At 43.6% G+C, this 17,345-nt stretch overlaps 2 protein-coding genes across 2 annotated transcripts in view; both read right to left on the reverse strand.

Annotated features, from left to right (window-relative positions):
- LOC100549998 (transmembrane protein 132B) overlaps nucleotides 1-5,954 on the reverse strand; it is a 183,575-nt gene extending 177,621 nt beyond the window's left edge. The window contains 5 exon segments of the mRNA XM_031555897.1: nucleotides 4,008-4,059; nucleotides 4,061-4,147; nucleotides 4,803-4,883; nucleotides 4,885-4,929; nucleotides 5,937-5,954. Of these exon segments, the coding sequence (XP_031411757.1) occupies nucleotides 4,008-4,059; nucleotides 4,061-4,147; nucleotides 4,803-4,883; nucleotides 4,885-4,929; nucleotides 5,937-5,954 (283 nt within the window).
- A 194-nt stretch (nucleotides 5,955-6,148) lies between these two features.
- The window catches only part of AACS (acetoacetyl-CoA synthetase), a 41,007-nt gene continuing 29,810 nt past the window's right edge, over nucleotides 6,149-17,345 (reverse strand). Inside the window, exons 12-19 of the mRNA XM_010720233.3 lie at nucleotides 15,194-15,258; nucleotides 14,880-15,002; nucleotides 13,481-13,594; nucleotides 12,863-12,988; nucleotides 11,227-11,296; nucleotides 10,540-10,598; nucleotides 9,127-9,329; nucleotides 6,149-7,527 (exon numbers count right to left, since the gene is read on the reverse strand). Coding sequence (XP_010718535.1) covers nucleotides 7,390-7,527; nucleotides 9,127-9,329; nucleotides 10,540-10,598; nucleotides 11,227-11,296; nucleotides 12,863-12,988; nucleotides 13,481-13,594; nucleotides 14,880-15,002; nucleotides 15,194-15,258 — 898 coding nt within the window. The 3' untranslated portion in view covers nucleotides 6,149-7,389. The remainder of the gene's footprint in view (nucleotides 7,528-9,126; nucleotides 9,330-10,539; nucleotides 10,599-11,226; nucleotides 11,297-12,862; nucleotides 12,989-13,480; nucleotides 13,595-14,879; nucleotides 15,003-15,193; nucleotides 15,259-17,345) is intronic.

Raw genomic sequence — 17,345 nt, forward strand, 5'->3', positions numbered from 1 at the left:
GGCCGGCGGGCCGGGAGGGGCGCGAAGGGGTGTGCCGAGCTGAGGGCGAAGCGTTCTGCAAAGAGCGGTGCGATGGGGTTTGCGAACAGCCCTGCGAAACGGCGCGCGCGGGAGTTTGCAAGGCGGCGCGCGCAGCGGTTTGCAAAGAGCCGTGCAAAAAAAAGGCGCTGCGAAAGAAGGCGCCGCTCGCAGAGCCTCGCGAGGCGCTTTGCGAAGGGATTTGCGGAGGGCCGTGCGGAGGAACGCAGGCGGCGGTCAGCAAAGGGCGGCGCAGAGCAGCGCTGCGGGGCGCAGCTCCAGACCTCTGCCCTTGAATGGCAGCTGCTGGAAACCAGGTGGCGGTGACAGCCAGCGCAGCCCTTTGGGAAGCCGTTGCTGCGATTGCGATCAATCCAGCAGGGTAAAACAGGAGAATAACCAAAGAAAGCGTCCCTCTGGGATCCTCCCCAGCTTTGCAAACAGGTCCCCGAGTTGGGTTTTCTGTTGCATTTGCTGTCCTCTGCTTTGCAATCGTCGCCGCTCCTATGAACGTGGTACCAAATTGCAGCCTCGTATTTTACTGCTGCACCCAAACAGAGCGACGGCGGCTGGGAGGGAGGCCTCTTCAACATTCAGATCATAAAGCATCCTTGGGTTATCCCTTCTTTATTTGCCCTAATAGCTGGTCGTAAAACCCACTTTTAAGGAAATAATTGTGTACAGAAGAATCAGTCGTATGCCACAGAGATGCTGTTATTTGCATAATTACGAGGAGCCTGATTTTATCTCTTAGCTTTGTCAAAACAAGGGGGAGCGATCTCGCACCACATTTCTGATGCCCTTGAACCAACCAGAACACGCAGCCCTTCATTCAGGTGAGCCTGGGCTCGTGGGGTTCACACACAGTTTGTGCTGTGAGCTCTCCCTGCTTTCTGCCCAAGGCTGGGGCAACCCAGCTCCTGCTCCTCAGTGGCAAAGAAGCACAGATGCTCAGCGAGGGGCTCTGTGCTTCTCTGGCTCCACAGCAGGTGGAGCAGATATGGGTTTAATCAGCACCTCGATCGGATCCAGCTGTTCTTTTTCACAGGGCTCCATCCATATTAAGAATCACCTTTGCATCAGAAGCATGCTGTGCTGTCACCTTGCTGCTCAGTGCCAGCAGGTGGGTGGGAGGGCACGAGCAGCACAGAGCCCCAAGGGAGAGCAGGGAGACGTTCCAGGCCAGGCTGCCACTGATACAGAAAAGGGATCTTCTCAGCACAAGCCCAGGCAGGCAGCACTTCGCACCCCCATCCTCAGAAATTCTGGTCTGCCTCTCTAATGAAAAGGAGAGACTCCTGCCACCAGGAGCACTGCAAAAAATTAATGGAGATTACAGCTGTAACTGCTCAAATCGAATGCAAACCCATGTGTGGCACGGCCCTTTTGCAATTTTAGCAGCTTGCGATGGCCCTGTTTACAGCTGTCCCTGCCTGATCTGAGCCCAGCAGGAATGAAGCTAATAGAAAGCGAGCAAAGTGAATTAGGAGCAGAGAGGCTGTGAGAGCAGCGCATCCCGCTGCAGCCACACCGGGAGATTTGTCTTTCAGACAGCACAAAGTGCTCCCCTCCCCTCTGCGTGCAAAGTGCCCCGGCTGATCGGGACTGAAAGGACAGCACAGCCCCCGGGTCCGGCAGGGAAGGGCTGATGGCTCCGAGCACAGCCCCACTCCTATGGGAGCTCCGGGGGAGGAGAGCTCACCCCGATCTTTCCTCCTTCCTTCTCCGGGAGCTGAGGGAGAACTCAGGGCACAGCACTGCTGGGGCTGCTGGTTGAACGATGCCTGCAAGGTGTCTGAACACAGCGTTTGTTGGGATGCAGAGATGAGGAGACCTGAGGGCAAAGGGACCCCGCTGCTCACAGCTCAGCCTCACATCCTGCTCCGCGGGACAGGGGCCCCCAGGCACAAAACTATTGATTTTCACCTCTACTTTAACAAATGAGTGGGGAAATTTCCACTCCTTAGAGGAGGAGATGCTCTGAATATTTATGTTATTGTTCACCAATGGAAAAAAAGAAAAAGTGCCATAAATGCACATATTTGCTGACCCAATTTGAGTGGCTCATTACAATCAGATCAAGCTAATTGCCAGCCTTGTATTTCATTTGGCAACTTGTTAAGCTAATTGAACAAAATAAAACTAATGAACAATTATAATGAAGTTTATAATTAGACCATTGGAAAAACTCAGTGTGAGAATGTTTAAGGCGTAATGAATGTTCGGGAGGAGTCAGGCACTGATGCCAAATGCTCCTTCCCAGGCCTGGAGATGGTGGTGTGTCACTGCTCCCAAATCACATCAATGCAGCGTAATATTAATTACATTCATGCCCTTCAAGTATGCACATGGCATTTAGCGACCCTAAATTGAGGGCTGAGCCTATTAGAGAGGCAGCTGAGAGCCGGGTGCTGTGCCGAGCTCCTCGCACGGCCATGCACATCTCAGCCCCGTTAGAGCAGGGCTCTTGTGCTGCAGGAGCTGCATCCTAACAGAACGATGCATCGCTCCAATGCAGAACTGCATTGCCAGCGAGGAGTCAGGGAGACAAACCAGGAGGAACAGAAGGAGTGGGAGATGGGAGAGTGATCGCACAGGAATCCAACGGGGCAGCGCCGAGCACAGCTGGAACAGCGATCCCAGCACACAGCAGCCTCCTCGTGCTGCTCTGGGCTTCTTCTTCCTCGGTTCCCTGTCCCCCTACAGCAGCACGGCTCAGCAAACAGGAATAAACCCTAAAGCAAAGCATGAAACAGGCCCTGCGATGCGGGATAACCGGGGCCATTTACAGCCTCGCTTGGCATTTGCATTAAAGAACAAACCCTGTAGGAGAACCTCTCTCCACGCTTTACACTCCTGCATTAATTCATGAAGTGTCGTGTATCTGGCGTATTTCATTATACATAAGAACCAGGCCGATTAAAACCCTCAGGTGAGTACAGCAGCCGCACAGCCAGGCCGGCACAGCCAGGCCCATGGAGGCACAGAGCCGGACCTGCTCAGCTCAGCTCAGCTCCCTTCCTGCAGGCAGGTTATTTCAGTTCAGTGTTACCTTTTTGTAGCTAACAGCAGCTGAAGAGGCTCAACCCCACAGTCGGGTGGGAATGTTGGCCTGCACCGACCACTTCTGCTGCAGGAAAGGGAATGGCACTGACAAAGGGAACTCTGGAGAGCAGATTCCTCAGCAGTGTGAACCTCTGTGTCTTCTTTAATATGCTATCATAATCAACAATCCTGAGCACGTTTTTTTTTCTATGGGTCGTCATTGTGTCAGCCAGAACCTCAGGCAGAACGCTGGTAATCCTCTTGAACTCTGCAAAAGCACTCGTCAAAAGCGTTAGGACAAGAATTAAGGTCTTGTAATTATAAAGTAGGAGGCCCAATTAATTCTTTGCTAACATGCTACAGAACAACAAGGGCTCACCAATTGCACACTGAGGATTCCCTCCCCCACACACTGCTCTGTCCCCAAACTCTGTGGCCGAGAAGGATTCCTCCGACCCACAGAACCATGAGGAGAACTGCATGGACAGCTGAGGCTGCAGTGTGAGTACTGGGGGCACCCTACACAGTTCTGCAGCTCAAGTTGCTCGAGATGCCCTCAGACCCACTAACAGCATTTCAGGAGCTGTTTCCCACTCCTCTGCACACCAATTCGCTCCTGCTTTGCACGCAGCCCATGCAGATCAGCCCTTCAAAGGAGCTGTGCTCTCAGCAGCTTGGCCACGCTGCACCAAGCTTGTGCATTTCTGCTGCAACACAGGACAGCATTTAGCTTCTTTCTGGTGACCCTACAAACCCCCAAGCCCTGCAGCTCCATCTCAGGATGAAGCTGTTACACTCCACTAATGCATTTTAATATTACCTTAATGCTCATTTGCCTGTGTGACTGACTGCTCTGCCTTGCCAACAGCATCCTTCTCACTACGCACGCACTGAACGAAAGACATCAACAGCCCCAGGGAAGGTGGACTCTATCAGGCAGTTACCTTTGTTTTTAAAATCACTGAATTTGTAATTCACACAACCAATTTCTCTTTTTGCACGTAACTTCTATCAGCTCCATCCTGTTTGGGCAGTTGTGTGCCTGCTCATTTTCTTTGGAACCACTGCTAACCATGGAAATTAACTGAAATCAGAAGGCAGTGAGAGGGAAAGTACCCGTTTTGAGAGGAGCTGACAACAGCACATTTATAAGAGGGCAGCAATAAGACTGTGAGTCAAGGACAGATGGATGGGGCCATACAGTCCTATGGAGGTGCTTTCAGATTTGCAGAAGACCGCCTGAGAAAAGCCCCCAGCTGTGGTGCTGCTGCTCTGAAGTTCCCCCTGTTGAACACTTAAGCCAGAGGCTTACAGTAATCTGTAGAGTGAGCTCTCTGCATCCCACACGTGCCACAAATATCTGTACTTTCCAAGCAAAGCACTGCAAACCCCAGATTGGGAATAGGCAGCACACACAACCGGGTGCCGCTGGTTACACAGTGACAGCCCAAAGGCAGCAGATCTTGGGACAGAAGACCTGAGCTCACAAGAATCCTCTTGAAACAGCATTTGCCCCCTATTTCCTTATGTTTGATCACTATTTCCTTAGGTCCAGGCTCTGAAGAGAGCACAGCTAGCTTATAGCTGTAGATGGGCAGCAGGAAAGCTACCTTCTCTGCTCCTTATTGCCAGCTGGTGAGCTGCCCCCACCTTTCCAGGCATTCTGAACTACCCCCATCTGGACAGAGCTGTGTTGCAGTACCCAAAGAAATAGGTCACTTGCATTTCTCTTTGCTTACCTTTGGTGTACATTGGTTGTTTGGAGGACAGGAGGAGCTGGCCTCAGGAAGCCTGAACAACAGCCAGCTCTGCCTCCACCTCCCTCAAGGAACAACTCACCCCTCCTTCTCCCCTCATCTCCATCAGCTGTGTCCCCAGCACTTCTGAAACTCAGTTCTTTAAAACCAGGTGAGGCACTCAGAGGTCACTGTCTGCAGAGCACAGAATTTGTATCACCTATCACGGCTTTACAGCTAGCAGGTCATTTCCAGCACGCAGACTTGTACATACACACACACTTTTTTCCCCTGTTAATACACTCTGGGAACACCTTTGAACAGTCTGACATTTGCAGGAGATCAAATTAGATCTGTTAAAGCTTCCTATAATTTTTCCAGTATGATATAGGATTAAAAAAAACCAGCCTGTAGGCATTGTATATGTTTTTAGCATATCTGTGCTTCTAAACTATCTTTAATTAATGAAATATCCCCAAATTACTTATTAATAAGGGTCTGTGGGCTTTGTAAACAGACATTTTGCATGAATTAAAGAACAATATAATGAAGTTTTAATGAATACAAAGTCACAGTTAATGTAAAATTTATATATAGCACGCCAGAGGGGAAAGGAATTTAAAAATACTTTTAATCATAGGTTATTGGCAGCTGGATAGCTCATTTTTATACTTTCCTAATGGGTGCTTGGTATTTATGTGCTAGCATTTATCACGCCAGCATCTATACTGTCCAACTTGGTACAGTTCAAAAAGTCAAATGGAAACCAACTCATTTAAAGACTCATTTGCTAATGAGGCATTTCTGAGCCCCACAGTGGGTGTGGAGCTGCTGCCCACGACAACTGCGTTCTTTGGATTGTCACAGAGGGGCACTTTCACCCTTTGTGAATGAACAGCCACACTCCATGAGCTCTGCAGCAACATTCAGCTCAGAGCTGGCTGAGATTTGTCACGGGAAACTACAATTCACATTGACTATCTGCAGCAGAGCATCGCCACCACCAACTCCTTGATTCTGCCCTAAACAACAGAGCATGCCCTTCCCCCTGTTAGCAGCATGAACATATTGCAGCCTGCAGCTCCTTCCCATACTGCCACCAGGCACATGTGCAGCACATTTTCTTCTCCTGTTTACCTGTGACCTTCCAGCCATGCATACACAGCCAGCACCTATGCTTGCTTGCCCTGGGCTCTGCACCAGAAAGAAACAGGATAAAACTTTCAGAGAACAAACATTTTGCTGTGGGGATAGACTTGGCTTAAAAACCCATTAAAATCATCAGCAGAAATTAAGTTACAAATGGTTCCATGACAACCAATCTAAAGAAAATTAAGACAATAGCTGAGTGAAAGTGTAAACAAATATATATATTATATATATATATAAAGAATCAATTTATTTTAATTAACTCTATTACTGTTGAATGCATTCAACACAATTGTAAGGACATCCATTATTTTAATGCAGTAAATACTTAACCCACAAAACTCAAATAGTGCAGGAGATGCTGACTGCCAGAGGTTCGGTACAACTGCTGCCATTCAATTTTCCTTGTGGGAAAAGAAAACAACGTTTTAGTGCTTCCATTTTACTGTTTTAGTTTGCTCACTATGGTATTTTTCCCTTTATGAACTGGAAGGGTACAGAGCTAGAAAACATTTTAGCCTTTCATTTGCACGGTGACATTTAGTATAAAAAAAACTGTTACAAAATCATCAGCTTTTAATAAACAAACACACTGGAATCCTTCAGCTAACATAACGGTGCACTGTTGCCAGTAAAGAACTTCAAAACAAGGAGGCAAACGCTGCCTCCAACTACAGTAATGTTAAACTCAGAGTAATTACAGTCAATTCCACGGACAGAACCCAGAGCTACGCCAGGAGTACAGCAGTGATTGCTCCTCCACCTTTGGAATCCCCTGAAGTCTATGAATGAAGAGCTTAAAACAACAGGAGGGTTCCATCCCAAAACGGAGCAGCAGTTCCCTTCAGAAGTACCATCAGCTGTTTTGGGCCTGGAATTATTCTGAGTCAAGTCGGATAGACTTAGTGCATTATGATTTGGCTTCATAAAAACATGGAAATGCATGCATAGGATGCTTCTGTGTTTCACAGACAAGTAGTTACAACTGCTGCACCTTCCTTGCAGGTGGCTCTAAAATGCATAAATTGAAAAAGAAAAACGTTAGAAATCCAGTTTCCTTTTTTTAAAACGTGAACGTTTTATGAAAGTAATATTCTATTATCAACTGTAACATCTACTAATGGTGCTCCCATCTGATGGGAATCTAACCAGAAACAACGCATTCATCATATATATAAAAATCAGAACAGGCAGGTTCCTCCTTCCAGGCTGGAAAAAACTCCAGGATGTATGGCATATTGAAGCAATAAAAGGGAGCTAAGCTTTACCCAAGCCTTTCATAATGCACTTTACGAGATATTTCTTTTTCTTTTAAAAGAACCACTGGTATTAAATAGAGCTTTTTCTTTACATACAGTATTGGTATATACAAAACAAACACAGAACAAAGACAGATGCAAAAAAAAAAAAGAAAAAAAAAAACAACCATGAACACGTGGCTTCAGAAATTCTGAAGCTCAGGAATATTTTGGTAGAGGTCCAAAGTCTCTGGGTTTGAGAAAGCTCCCCGCTGCTCTACTTCTTTTCCCGCAATTATTTGCTTCACAGCCACTTCCACTTTCTTCCCATTTATCGTGTACTGAAAAACAAAGCCAGCAATGACAGAATTACACTTTTCATGCAGAAGCTTCATGGAAAGATTAATAAGAACACCTACCTAAGAACCCAGCCATAGTGCAGCCTCACACCTTCCCTTTTCTGCTACATTTGATCAGTGTTTATCAGGTCAGGATGGGACTATGAAGATTTGCACAAAGAGCCCACAATGTTTTTGAACACCTGGAGATCTCATGAAAAACAATGCTTTGCGTTACTGAAGCACAGCTGTACTATTTCCACCAGTAGGCAATGGCAGTGTAAAGTCAGGATTAGACAGGTTTTTATCCCCCCATCAGAAAATACAGTTCTATAAGTAGCAGAAAATAGAAAGAGGTTTCCTTTCCAAGCAAAACCTTCAAAGAAAGACAGGAGACAGCTTTGATCGCTTTACCACTGGAATATTTACCTGAAATGTAATTAAAATTCACTCCATTTTAAATTCAGTCAAAGTGTGAACTAATTAATGATCTAAGCAGGCTTTCCTGAGGGACAGACCATCATAAACACTTCACTACCATCAACTTTATGCTGTACATCCAAGTGATTTATGCAGCTTACAAGTTCAACACTTCACGCAGAAGCTAAACCACAGCCTAGAAAATCTAACCTTCACCATTTGTCAGGCGCAGGGGCTTTTATGTTCATGCTATGACAACATTTTAAAGCTAATACTATTGGAGAAGAGCAACTTGATACAGAAATAACTCAACAGATCAGATCCAGATCACTGTGTATTATGAAGTTGGCAGTCCTATGCCCTGGAATGTTTCTACATAGAAACCTCACTGGCAGTAGATGAGGTACCAGAGCACAAAATGATTGGTCTGAAGCCTCAAACCTATTGCATGTGGCCTCAAGACAAGCACAGCCTGCATCCCCATCCTGCAATAAGCTGTCCACCGAGCTGTTGAGGAGGCTGTAGTATCAGAGAGGACTAGGTAAGAGATGGGTTCCCAAATAAGAGTTCATACAGCAAGGAGGAGTAGGGTAGAGTACTACAGTTCACAATTCCAGAAGACTGAGCATGCAGCACCTTTAGCTGTACATTTCTCCTCTCTCCCTTTCACAAGCAGAAAGATTTTTAGTTATTGCTACTGGGAAGACAGTGATAAAGCTACATTTTAAATGGCTAAACAGATGTACAAGTGGAACGGTTTGCAAAATGATTTTATAAATTTGCTCAGTGTTCTCAGCTTTCATAAGGATGTCATTTGAAACTGGAAAACAGAAACAAACCAAGCTTATGGATAGCGTGAAAAGCTTAAGTTAAATTACTTTCCTAATATTTTCCTTTAAAGACTTCAAGTATATATTACTGAGAAAAAGCAGCTCGTATATTTATAAGCTGAGAATGGGCATTTTTAGGTATTGTTAAAAAAAAAAACAAAAACACACTTAGCTGAAAAGGAGATGAAATGATGTTGCTAGGCAACATAGACAAACTATTTATAAAGCTCGAATACACTTTTGAGATGCTAAAATTTCCATGCATGTGGGCTTGAAGAGCAATGACAACTGCTCCTTAATTACTATTCAAGGTGACAAAGAAAAAAAGTAGGCAGCATTTTTCATGACATACCGGAATGCCTTTGGTTTCTAGAATGAGGCTTGGAACATGCCTGGCAGAAAGTGCTACACGGATTGCATCTCGAATCCTTTTCACCAGATCCTCGCTGAACGCATGGTTTGAAGCCATCTTCAAGAAGAGTATCACCCTTTCCTCCCCATCTTTGTTGTACTGAGGGACACAGAGGCTATCAGAAACCTCCTCAAAGGCTTCAACTGGAAATCAAAGAAAAGTCATTTTTAATAGGCGTTTTGTTTTATTCTGAACACACGATTTCTGTAATTGCAAAAGACATGGGATGTACAAAGGGAAAGCAGACTTCCTGGCTAGGTCATTCTGCAAGCCTTGCCTCCAGGAGCTGTGAGATTCTAACTCCTGCCCAGCTGAAGTTTTAAGGGCCACTTGCATGTAGTCAGGACAACAAAAATGGAACTGATGACGGTTTTTTTTTGTTTTTACACAAAACTATTGTCTTTAGTTTTTCTCCCAATCTCCAGTTGCTGCTTAGACAGAGATCTAACATGCCTGATCACGTAAGAACAAGGTGTGGCAACAGGTGCCCAAGGGAAGATTCACACCGTGGCACGCAGCTACGCCGCCCTTCACAGGCAGACGTTTGAGATACGAAGCAGTTTGCATCTTGACAGTCTCGTGGAGACTGCACTAGATTCAAATTCTAAGGATTCAAACCAATCCTGCTAAAACTGCTATTTATACTACAGAACCCTGTTCCCTATTTTGGGGAGGCAGAACCAGACGTCGGTTGTGCCAGGGTAAGCCTTCCAACACAAGAAGAACAAGAAGCACACAATTAAAGCACTGCAGTGCTGAAATGGAGCATGACCCAGGGCAGCTGCCACAAACACCCACACAGCTCTTCTGCAGCTAAGGGAACTTGATCCTCCAAACCTCACACAGCACTGGGAAGACACCATTCCCAGCAGAACACTATTTAAATTGATCAGGCTTTAGCAGTGCAACCTAGCCTCCCCATCCTTTGCACTTTTGGCTTCACCTGCAATCCTTCTTTTCAATCAGTTATTGTAACAGAAGCTCAAGTACTTATTAGGAACGATGAGATAGAACAAAATAGTGTCAAGAGCTTGGCTAAGGGAAAAAGAAAGAATAGCTTCAGAAGTACTCTTTAAATTTGATCGAAATACCCGTAAGATGTTGTTATATGAAAGCAACATCTTACAGAGAACGTCTCAACAAGTCATCTCCAGTGCTCTAGATACTTTAGGAAGGCAACCAATTTCAAGTCTACAGGACAGACTTTTATTGTTCATGTTAATATATACCATTTTCCATTTGAAAAAGAGCAAGTTTTATCACTCAGTCTTTCCAGACACCTCTATAGCACTCATATCTCAGATTTACAGCAGCAAGGTTGTAGTTAAAGGATGTGAAAAGTTGATTTCATACCTATATTATAGATTTCAGAACTTCCGAATCTTACTCCATTTGGATTTAATGTACCATCACTGAAAGTCACACACAAAACAAAGAGGCATTAAAATGTAATTACAGCTTGATCAAAAGAAAAAAATGATGCAGTTAACCAAGTTTCTCCACATTCCATGCAGTGAATATGCAGACAGCCACATAAGAAACAGAATTTTAAAATAACTCAGTGCTGTGAAAAAGGCCTTTTGCTCATTACAACAAAATTGTACAGAGAAATCCAGCATTATTCATTCCCATTTCCCCCCCTCCTCCTCACAGTAGCCCAAATGCAGGCTAGTTCTCTCTCTTCTTAGCTTAGAGGTACACACTGACAAAACAGGAAAAAGACTTTCTGGTACTTCACTGCACTGCAGTTGTGTGCCATTACTTCTCAGCAACTGATGAAACTCGTGTTTCACACACAGCAGCCTCACACCTTATGCCTGTGAGTAGACCTGTTTGTGACAGTGCCAGACAGCTCCAACACAGTCACTCACCTTTATTTTCAACACTAGTATGCAAATGCAAGCATAAAATTTACCCCCATTTGTGACCTCCTATTTTTCTACGATCTCTAACAACTCAGTGGCTGCCTTTCTGTAATAAGGGTAAGTTTGCAAATTTTAAGGCCTGCTTATGGAAAACACTTTCACCATCATACTGTACCTGCGCCCAAGCATGACAATTCCTCCTGTCTTGGGATTAATTTTGCAATAATCACCATGGGCCCAAACACCTGTGAGAGAATGACAATGCTTTTAGCAGCTGATTTCTCATTCTTCCACTTACAAAATAAATTTGTGTAACAACTCGTGCATCTTCTATTGTACAGCAAGAATCCTACTGCATCAGATGGACTTCAGAGCCACCCACAGCAAATGCAGCAGTACTTCAACGCAACGTGGATCATCTCTGCAGTTATCACAGTGAGCTGGCACACACAAAAGCAGCTCACACATTCTGATCAAACCCGAGGTTATTTTATGATTGCTTGTTTGCAGGCTACGTAGCATCCTCTAGAAAACTGACAAAACTCTGCTCTGAACGCCACATTTTAAGGAAGCAAAGAATCTTTCATAAAGGTAACAGTATTCCCACTGGTCTTTCTTGACCCACTTCTTTTACAGCGTACACTTCTGTGCAAGAAGCTCTCTGGGTTTGCACAATAGGTCTCAGCAGTTCACTAAGGAGTTTACGTGCTTAATACTCTTGATAACATAGTATCAGATTTGACTCTTCAGAACAGGAATAATTCTCGTATTATTTTTTAAGACTGAGACCACGACAGCAGACTGTCACAAGCAGAAATACAAGCCAGCTCTATTAAATTTTTCCTATCAAAAAAACAAGCCTCAATTACATACATGCACATAACACAATTTGCCATCGTTGCTGTTACAACTGCAAGCCTATTTACAAGGAACACCAGGAAAGGAGTTTCACACAAATCTCTGAACCATCATTATTTCAGCCCAACAACTCTGTGTTTTTCTACTTCTTATTGTCACACTCATGCTGACCAGCTTCCATATTCCCTCAATCTTCCTATATAATCATCTCCTGTGCACATCCTAATTTTTCTTGTGTTTCTACACTGCTGTTTATAGAAAGCCTTTCCTCTCCAGAAAGAAAGGCTCAAGGACTTGCTCCTATGAGCCCCTGTCCGGTGGGCAGCAGTGAGTACAGCATCACCACTCTGCATATGCAAAAGCTGGATGAGCAGAGATCTCACAATGATTAGGATGAAAGCCTCTGGCTGTCAGCATCATTTCCTCTTACTCTTAGCAGCACTGAAAGTCTGTATGAATGCAGAACGTGCACATCTGAGGCAGTGCATACCTAAGCCTCATGCAATGGAAGCAGCAGGCTAGCACTTATCCCCTAGGATCCACTCCTGCCAGGCAGGAGCAGCCTGGCAGAGGTGCTGTAGAACTCATTAATGGAGGATTGCTCTCTGACCTATTGAGCACTTTTGCTTCACACTCATGTCAAGCAGTTTATGTCTGCATTGCAGATTACCAAGCTGTTGTAGCCACATATCTGCCTAATGAGAGCAGGAGCAAAATAGGATTGCAGCTTTCCAGACATTCTTATTAAAGTGATTTGTATCCATATTTAAAACAACAAAAAATAAGGAGTGAGAATTATCAGATATGCCTTGGACTTCTCATCCTCACAGTCTCATTTTAGAGCTGCACCTGCCTATCACTGGACAGGAACAAACCTGTACCTTCCCAATAGCAGCAGTACAATCTTTACACTTGGCCAGCTAGAGCAATATCCAACCCCCTCCATCACATACCTGGGAATTTTGAAAAATAAGCCTTCCTGTATTTGCTTCCATTCTCATCATTCCAGAAGTGTGTAGGCTGACAGGGAATGGGCTTAGTACAAACCAGCTCTCCACTCTCACCCCAAACTGGTTTTCCTGTTTACAAAGAAAAAGTTATTTTCTGCATTTCCCTTCAGTAAACAACAGAATAGCAAAGCAAAAAGCATCTTGCATGTAAATAACAAATGTTGATGCAGATATGAGGCAAGGGATGACTGATGATCTTACAGTTTATTTAATTCATGAACTCATCCCTACCTTAACTTCAGTAAGTTAAGGACACTTATACCACAGGGTAAGGACAGACAACACAGCTGATTAGCACACACACACACAGAGGCTAGAACTTGGCCCAGTGTGCTTTCTCAAGGCAATGGAAAAGCAGGATGGTGTTGGGTTTTTTTATGTATTTATTTTCATTGTAGTGCTTCACACTCCAGATCAGACAGTTCCAGAATAAGGTTTTTGGAACATGTTTCTATAGTGAAATCACTACTCACAGCTGACTGTTAGCCATCTGATGACTGACACACTTAACATCATAACTGCTCTGTTTTGTAAGTGCAATAACATTTTGATAATAGGTACCTTCATCATTCCATGCTTCCACAGCCATTCCAAGATTTCTGGCCTGAATTTCTCCTTTGTAAACTGGAATCGTAACATTCTGACCCATGAAACATGAAATTATATCTGTCCCACCTAAAACAGAACAAGTCTGTAAGAACTCCAGGACATCAGACTGCCACGTTTGTCAAATGTTTCTAATCCACATTATGCAGCACAGAATAACAGTCAGTATTATCACTGTTGTGATTTCTCATAACAGAGATTTCTTTTCCTGCTTTGTGTGTGCAACTCTTTAAACATGTAGACCTTTCACGCAGAGAAGTTCCTTAGGGCATAGCTTTTCTTCCAGTAGTTCCATATCAGTAGGTTCTTCAAGCTCATTAAAAAAAAAATCCATGAATGAGAAAACAAACAGGCCCTACTGCACTGACTTCGATATTCAAGACCACTTGGAAATCTTTTCTTGTTTGTTTTCATTAGCTTGAACCAGCTTCCACTCAATACATAGCTTCTATTCCTTCTTCTCACTGGCAACCAAGGAGGAGGCAACCATACTCAGAGGATGAACAGTTCTCCCCATAAAAATAGGTGTTGAGAAAGTGCACACAACTGGAATACTTACAGGTCTTTAAAGATGTAGAATTCTAAGACAAAATCAATACTGTTAGCTTTAGATACCAAAACAGTCTTCCACATTTGAGACCATCAATGTCTGTAGTAGCAAGTCTAAAATTCAGCACTACTCTTACTAAGAGCAGAGTTAGAAGTGACTTCAGAAGCAGAATAGTCGGACTGTAACATCAAACTAAACGAAGCTTAAAAGCCCTGGGAAAACTCAGTCTTCATTACAAAGCAGCATGAGGAGTTTTGAGGGACCTTCTATGTACAGAAGTTGCCTCAGCCAGCACTCCTCACAACAAACTATACAGTATGTGGGCTTGATATTTCTCTAATTATGTAATTTACAAAAATCCGTCTGCTGTGCCAATTATGTGGCACAAAAGAATTGAAACGGGAGCATGGAAAAACCTCTCTAAGAGGCATTTCCTGCTGAAGTCAGCTATTTTCAGAGCACTATGTTCTGTAGGTTAATAGACACTTTTCTTGATCTCACCCTGCTACCCCTAAGGACAGCAAGTCAAAATAAGTGATCCTGCTTCAAAAAAACGAAGCTAAAACGCAGAACATCCACCATATCAGAAACATTCAATCTAAAAGCTCTCGTGTATGAGCTTCATTATGGCATACTGAATTACTCATAAGGTATCTGCACAAGAGAGAATTAATTCTGGTTTAACTATACCCAAACCAAAATGCTCCAACGTCCAGGTTTCCTAAAGGCACAGCAGCAAACAAGCAAAGAGGAAACATAAAGGCAATGAACAGAATTAAGATGCATATAGTATAGAAGCATCACCTGAAATGGATCCCAGGAGGACACTGCTCTTTATGTGTTTGTAGACATACTCATAGCTTTGAGACTTGAGAGGTGATCCTGTAGACAGTATAGTGTGGAGCGTTTGGAGGTTGTGTGTTTCACCTTTAAAGGAGGAAATCCACAAACTAAGGTCAGGATGAATCTTCACAAGAGTTTGTAACCATTCAACACTACAACCCACAGAAATGATGTAAGATTTGTTTGTGACAAGGGCTGGAACCTCAGAAGAAAGGCAGGGCAGAGGGTAAAAAAAAAAAAAAGAAAAGGAGATGCAATAGCTTTCAGAAGCTTACATGGTTTTAAGTTTTTCTCTTCTAGCACAGCAAGCCACTTTGCACCCGTTCCAAGGATGGTGATCCTAGAGGGAGAAAAAGTTTAAAAGTTTTACATATTTAAACACACTAAGATTCAGAAGGTTGGCAACCCCCATTGCAGTAAGCAGAGGCTGAAGGCACTCCACGCATTGATTAGTCAAGCAATGAAGTCTCCTAAAGCTTTAAGTGCAAAGGAGCATTCCTTTGAGCCGTCAAAATAATTCAGATCACATGTCATTTCTGTAGCTTTGAAACTTTTAATTCTATCTTTAAATATTAAGCAAAGCCTCCCCACCTCCTGGAAAACGTTCACTTTCATTTACAGGAATTCTTAACTGCTGAACACTCCAAAGACATCACAAAACGTTATAACATTTACTCCATTAATTGGGCATAATTGCCACTGAGCTGCTTAACACAGATCTGCTGCCTTGTTATGCTACAACATAGCAGAATTTTGCCGTTTTGGGGCACAGTGTAACAAAGAATACTTCACTCTGAACACAGCAGTCAGGGATTTGCTCTGTAGATACACGTTCAGTTCCCAGTGATGGAAGTCTGAGCTGCAGATGTCTAACTGAACATGAAGCTTGGTCTAGCTAATGTAATAAATGAATCCTGTCACTGCAGTAAGTACATGCAAAGGCAGTATTCAGTATCTGGCTGTACGTATCCTTGAGAGGGGGGAAGATTCCTATTTCAGCTGCTTTTGGCTTCTCATTAAAACACAGTAATCCTATGTTACCACAGCCAGTGCACACATTAAAGCTGAGACATCACGCTTAGCATCTTTAAAACCGAGCAGACCAGTCTATCTCCCAGTTGCACATCACTGGTCTTTATGACAACGCAATCAGACCCAGAGCAATTACATTATATAGGACATTCACAACAACACTGAAGGCACTGTTAAATATTTCAATTAATGTAATAAATAAAATACAGCTTTGAGAATGTTGTCCATTTTGCATATTGGACAAATTAGGAACATGACACTCCTCATATCTGTACCCAGAGCAGTGGTGTGGAGAACAACTTGTGCATCACAATGGAAGTACTGAACTGAGCAGATAGCAGGCACTGAAGTTCAAAGCCAGTGCACTCATCCTGCAAGAGCTGAGAGAGTTCTGGGATCTGTTCCCTGTGAATGCGTGAGGGATGTAATCTTCTATGTTGAATGCAGTAACTGCAACTCTGGCTTTCTGATCAAAAGAGACCTTTTAATACATCCCTATCTTAATGTATTAAACACTCAGCTGAACACTGTAGGGGAAGGGGAAAGAGAGGAAAGAGATCTACCCAGGGCTGATGCAGGAAATGCAGCCCAGAAATACCATCTCCCAGTTGTTACATACTTTCTAGAAAACCCACAAAAACAACAAAGCACAGCAAATCTTTTCCAATCCTCCAGAAAAGTAATTACTGAATTTGCAAAAACTGAACTATTTCCTGTAATCAATGAAAGCTAGCACTTAACTATGCCAGTTTAAGAAATCAGCAGGCTGAAATAGAATCTTTGTTTACTCCCTTAACAAACAGGCTCTGAGGTCCCATTAATCTCAACAGGAACCAAGAGAAAATTTAGAAAGTTGCTCAGAAGCCTCCTATTTATTACCATGGAAGTTACCACAGATACAAACAGCACAGTAACACTATTCAATAGAGCAAATTCTCAGCTGCTTCAAAACACTGTTTTTCAACATAGTTCCAACCATTAGCCACTGCCATTTGTCATACAGCACCAAAATGTAACAGAATATTGATGGGAAGGTTCAACCTCTACCATCATACCACCAGCATCTGCCTCTGACATTGTGAACAGACATCATAAAAGAGGAGGCATTACTTTCAGAGCAGCTCTGGTAATTTTGGTACTCTAATCAAGTAAAGGGAAAAAAAAGAGCTTTCCAATGCAATTTGAAACAAAGGCTCTACTCCTTCCAACTCCATCAGGGGAAGTGCTAGCTGGATGGTTTTGCTGACCTTCAAGAAGCCTTGCTCCCTGCTAATTCATTTTATACTGCAGCAATAAACTCACTCAAGAACAAGAGAAGAAACAAAGGATATCCCTAGGATAAGGGATATGGGCTGAATGCACAGAGCTAGGGCAACACATACATCAGTATAACCA

This window comes from Meleagris gallopavo, chromosome 17 (genome assembly GCF_000146605.3).
Source record: "Meleagris gallopavo isolate NT-WF06-2002-E0010 breed Aviagen turkey brand Nicholas breeding stock chromosome 17, Turkey_5.1, whole genome shotgun sequence".
Taxonomy (NCBI): domain Eukaryota; kingdom Metazoa; phylum Chordata; class Aves; order Galliformes; family Phasianidae; genus Meleagris; species Meleagris gallopavo.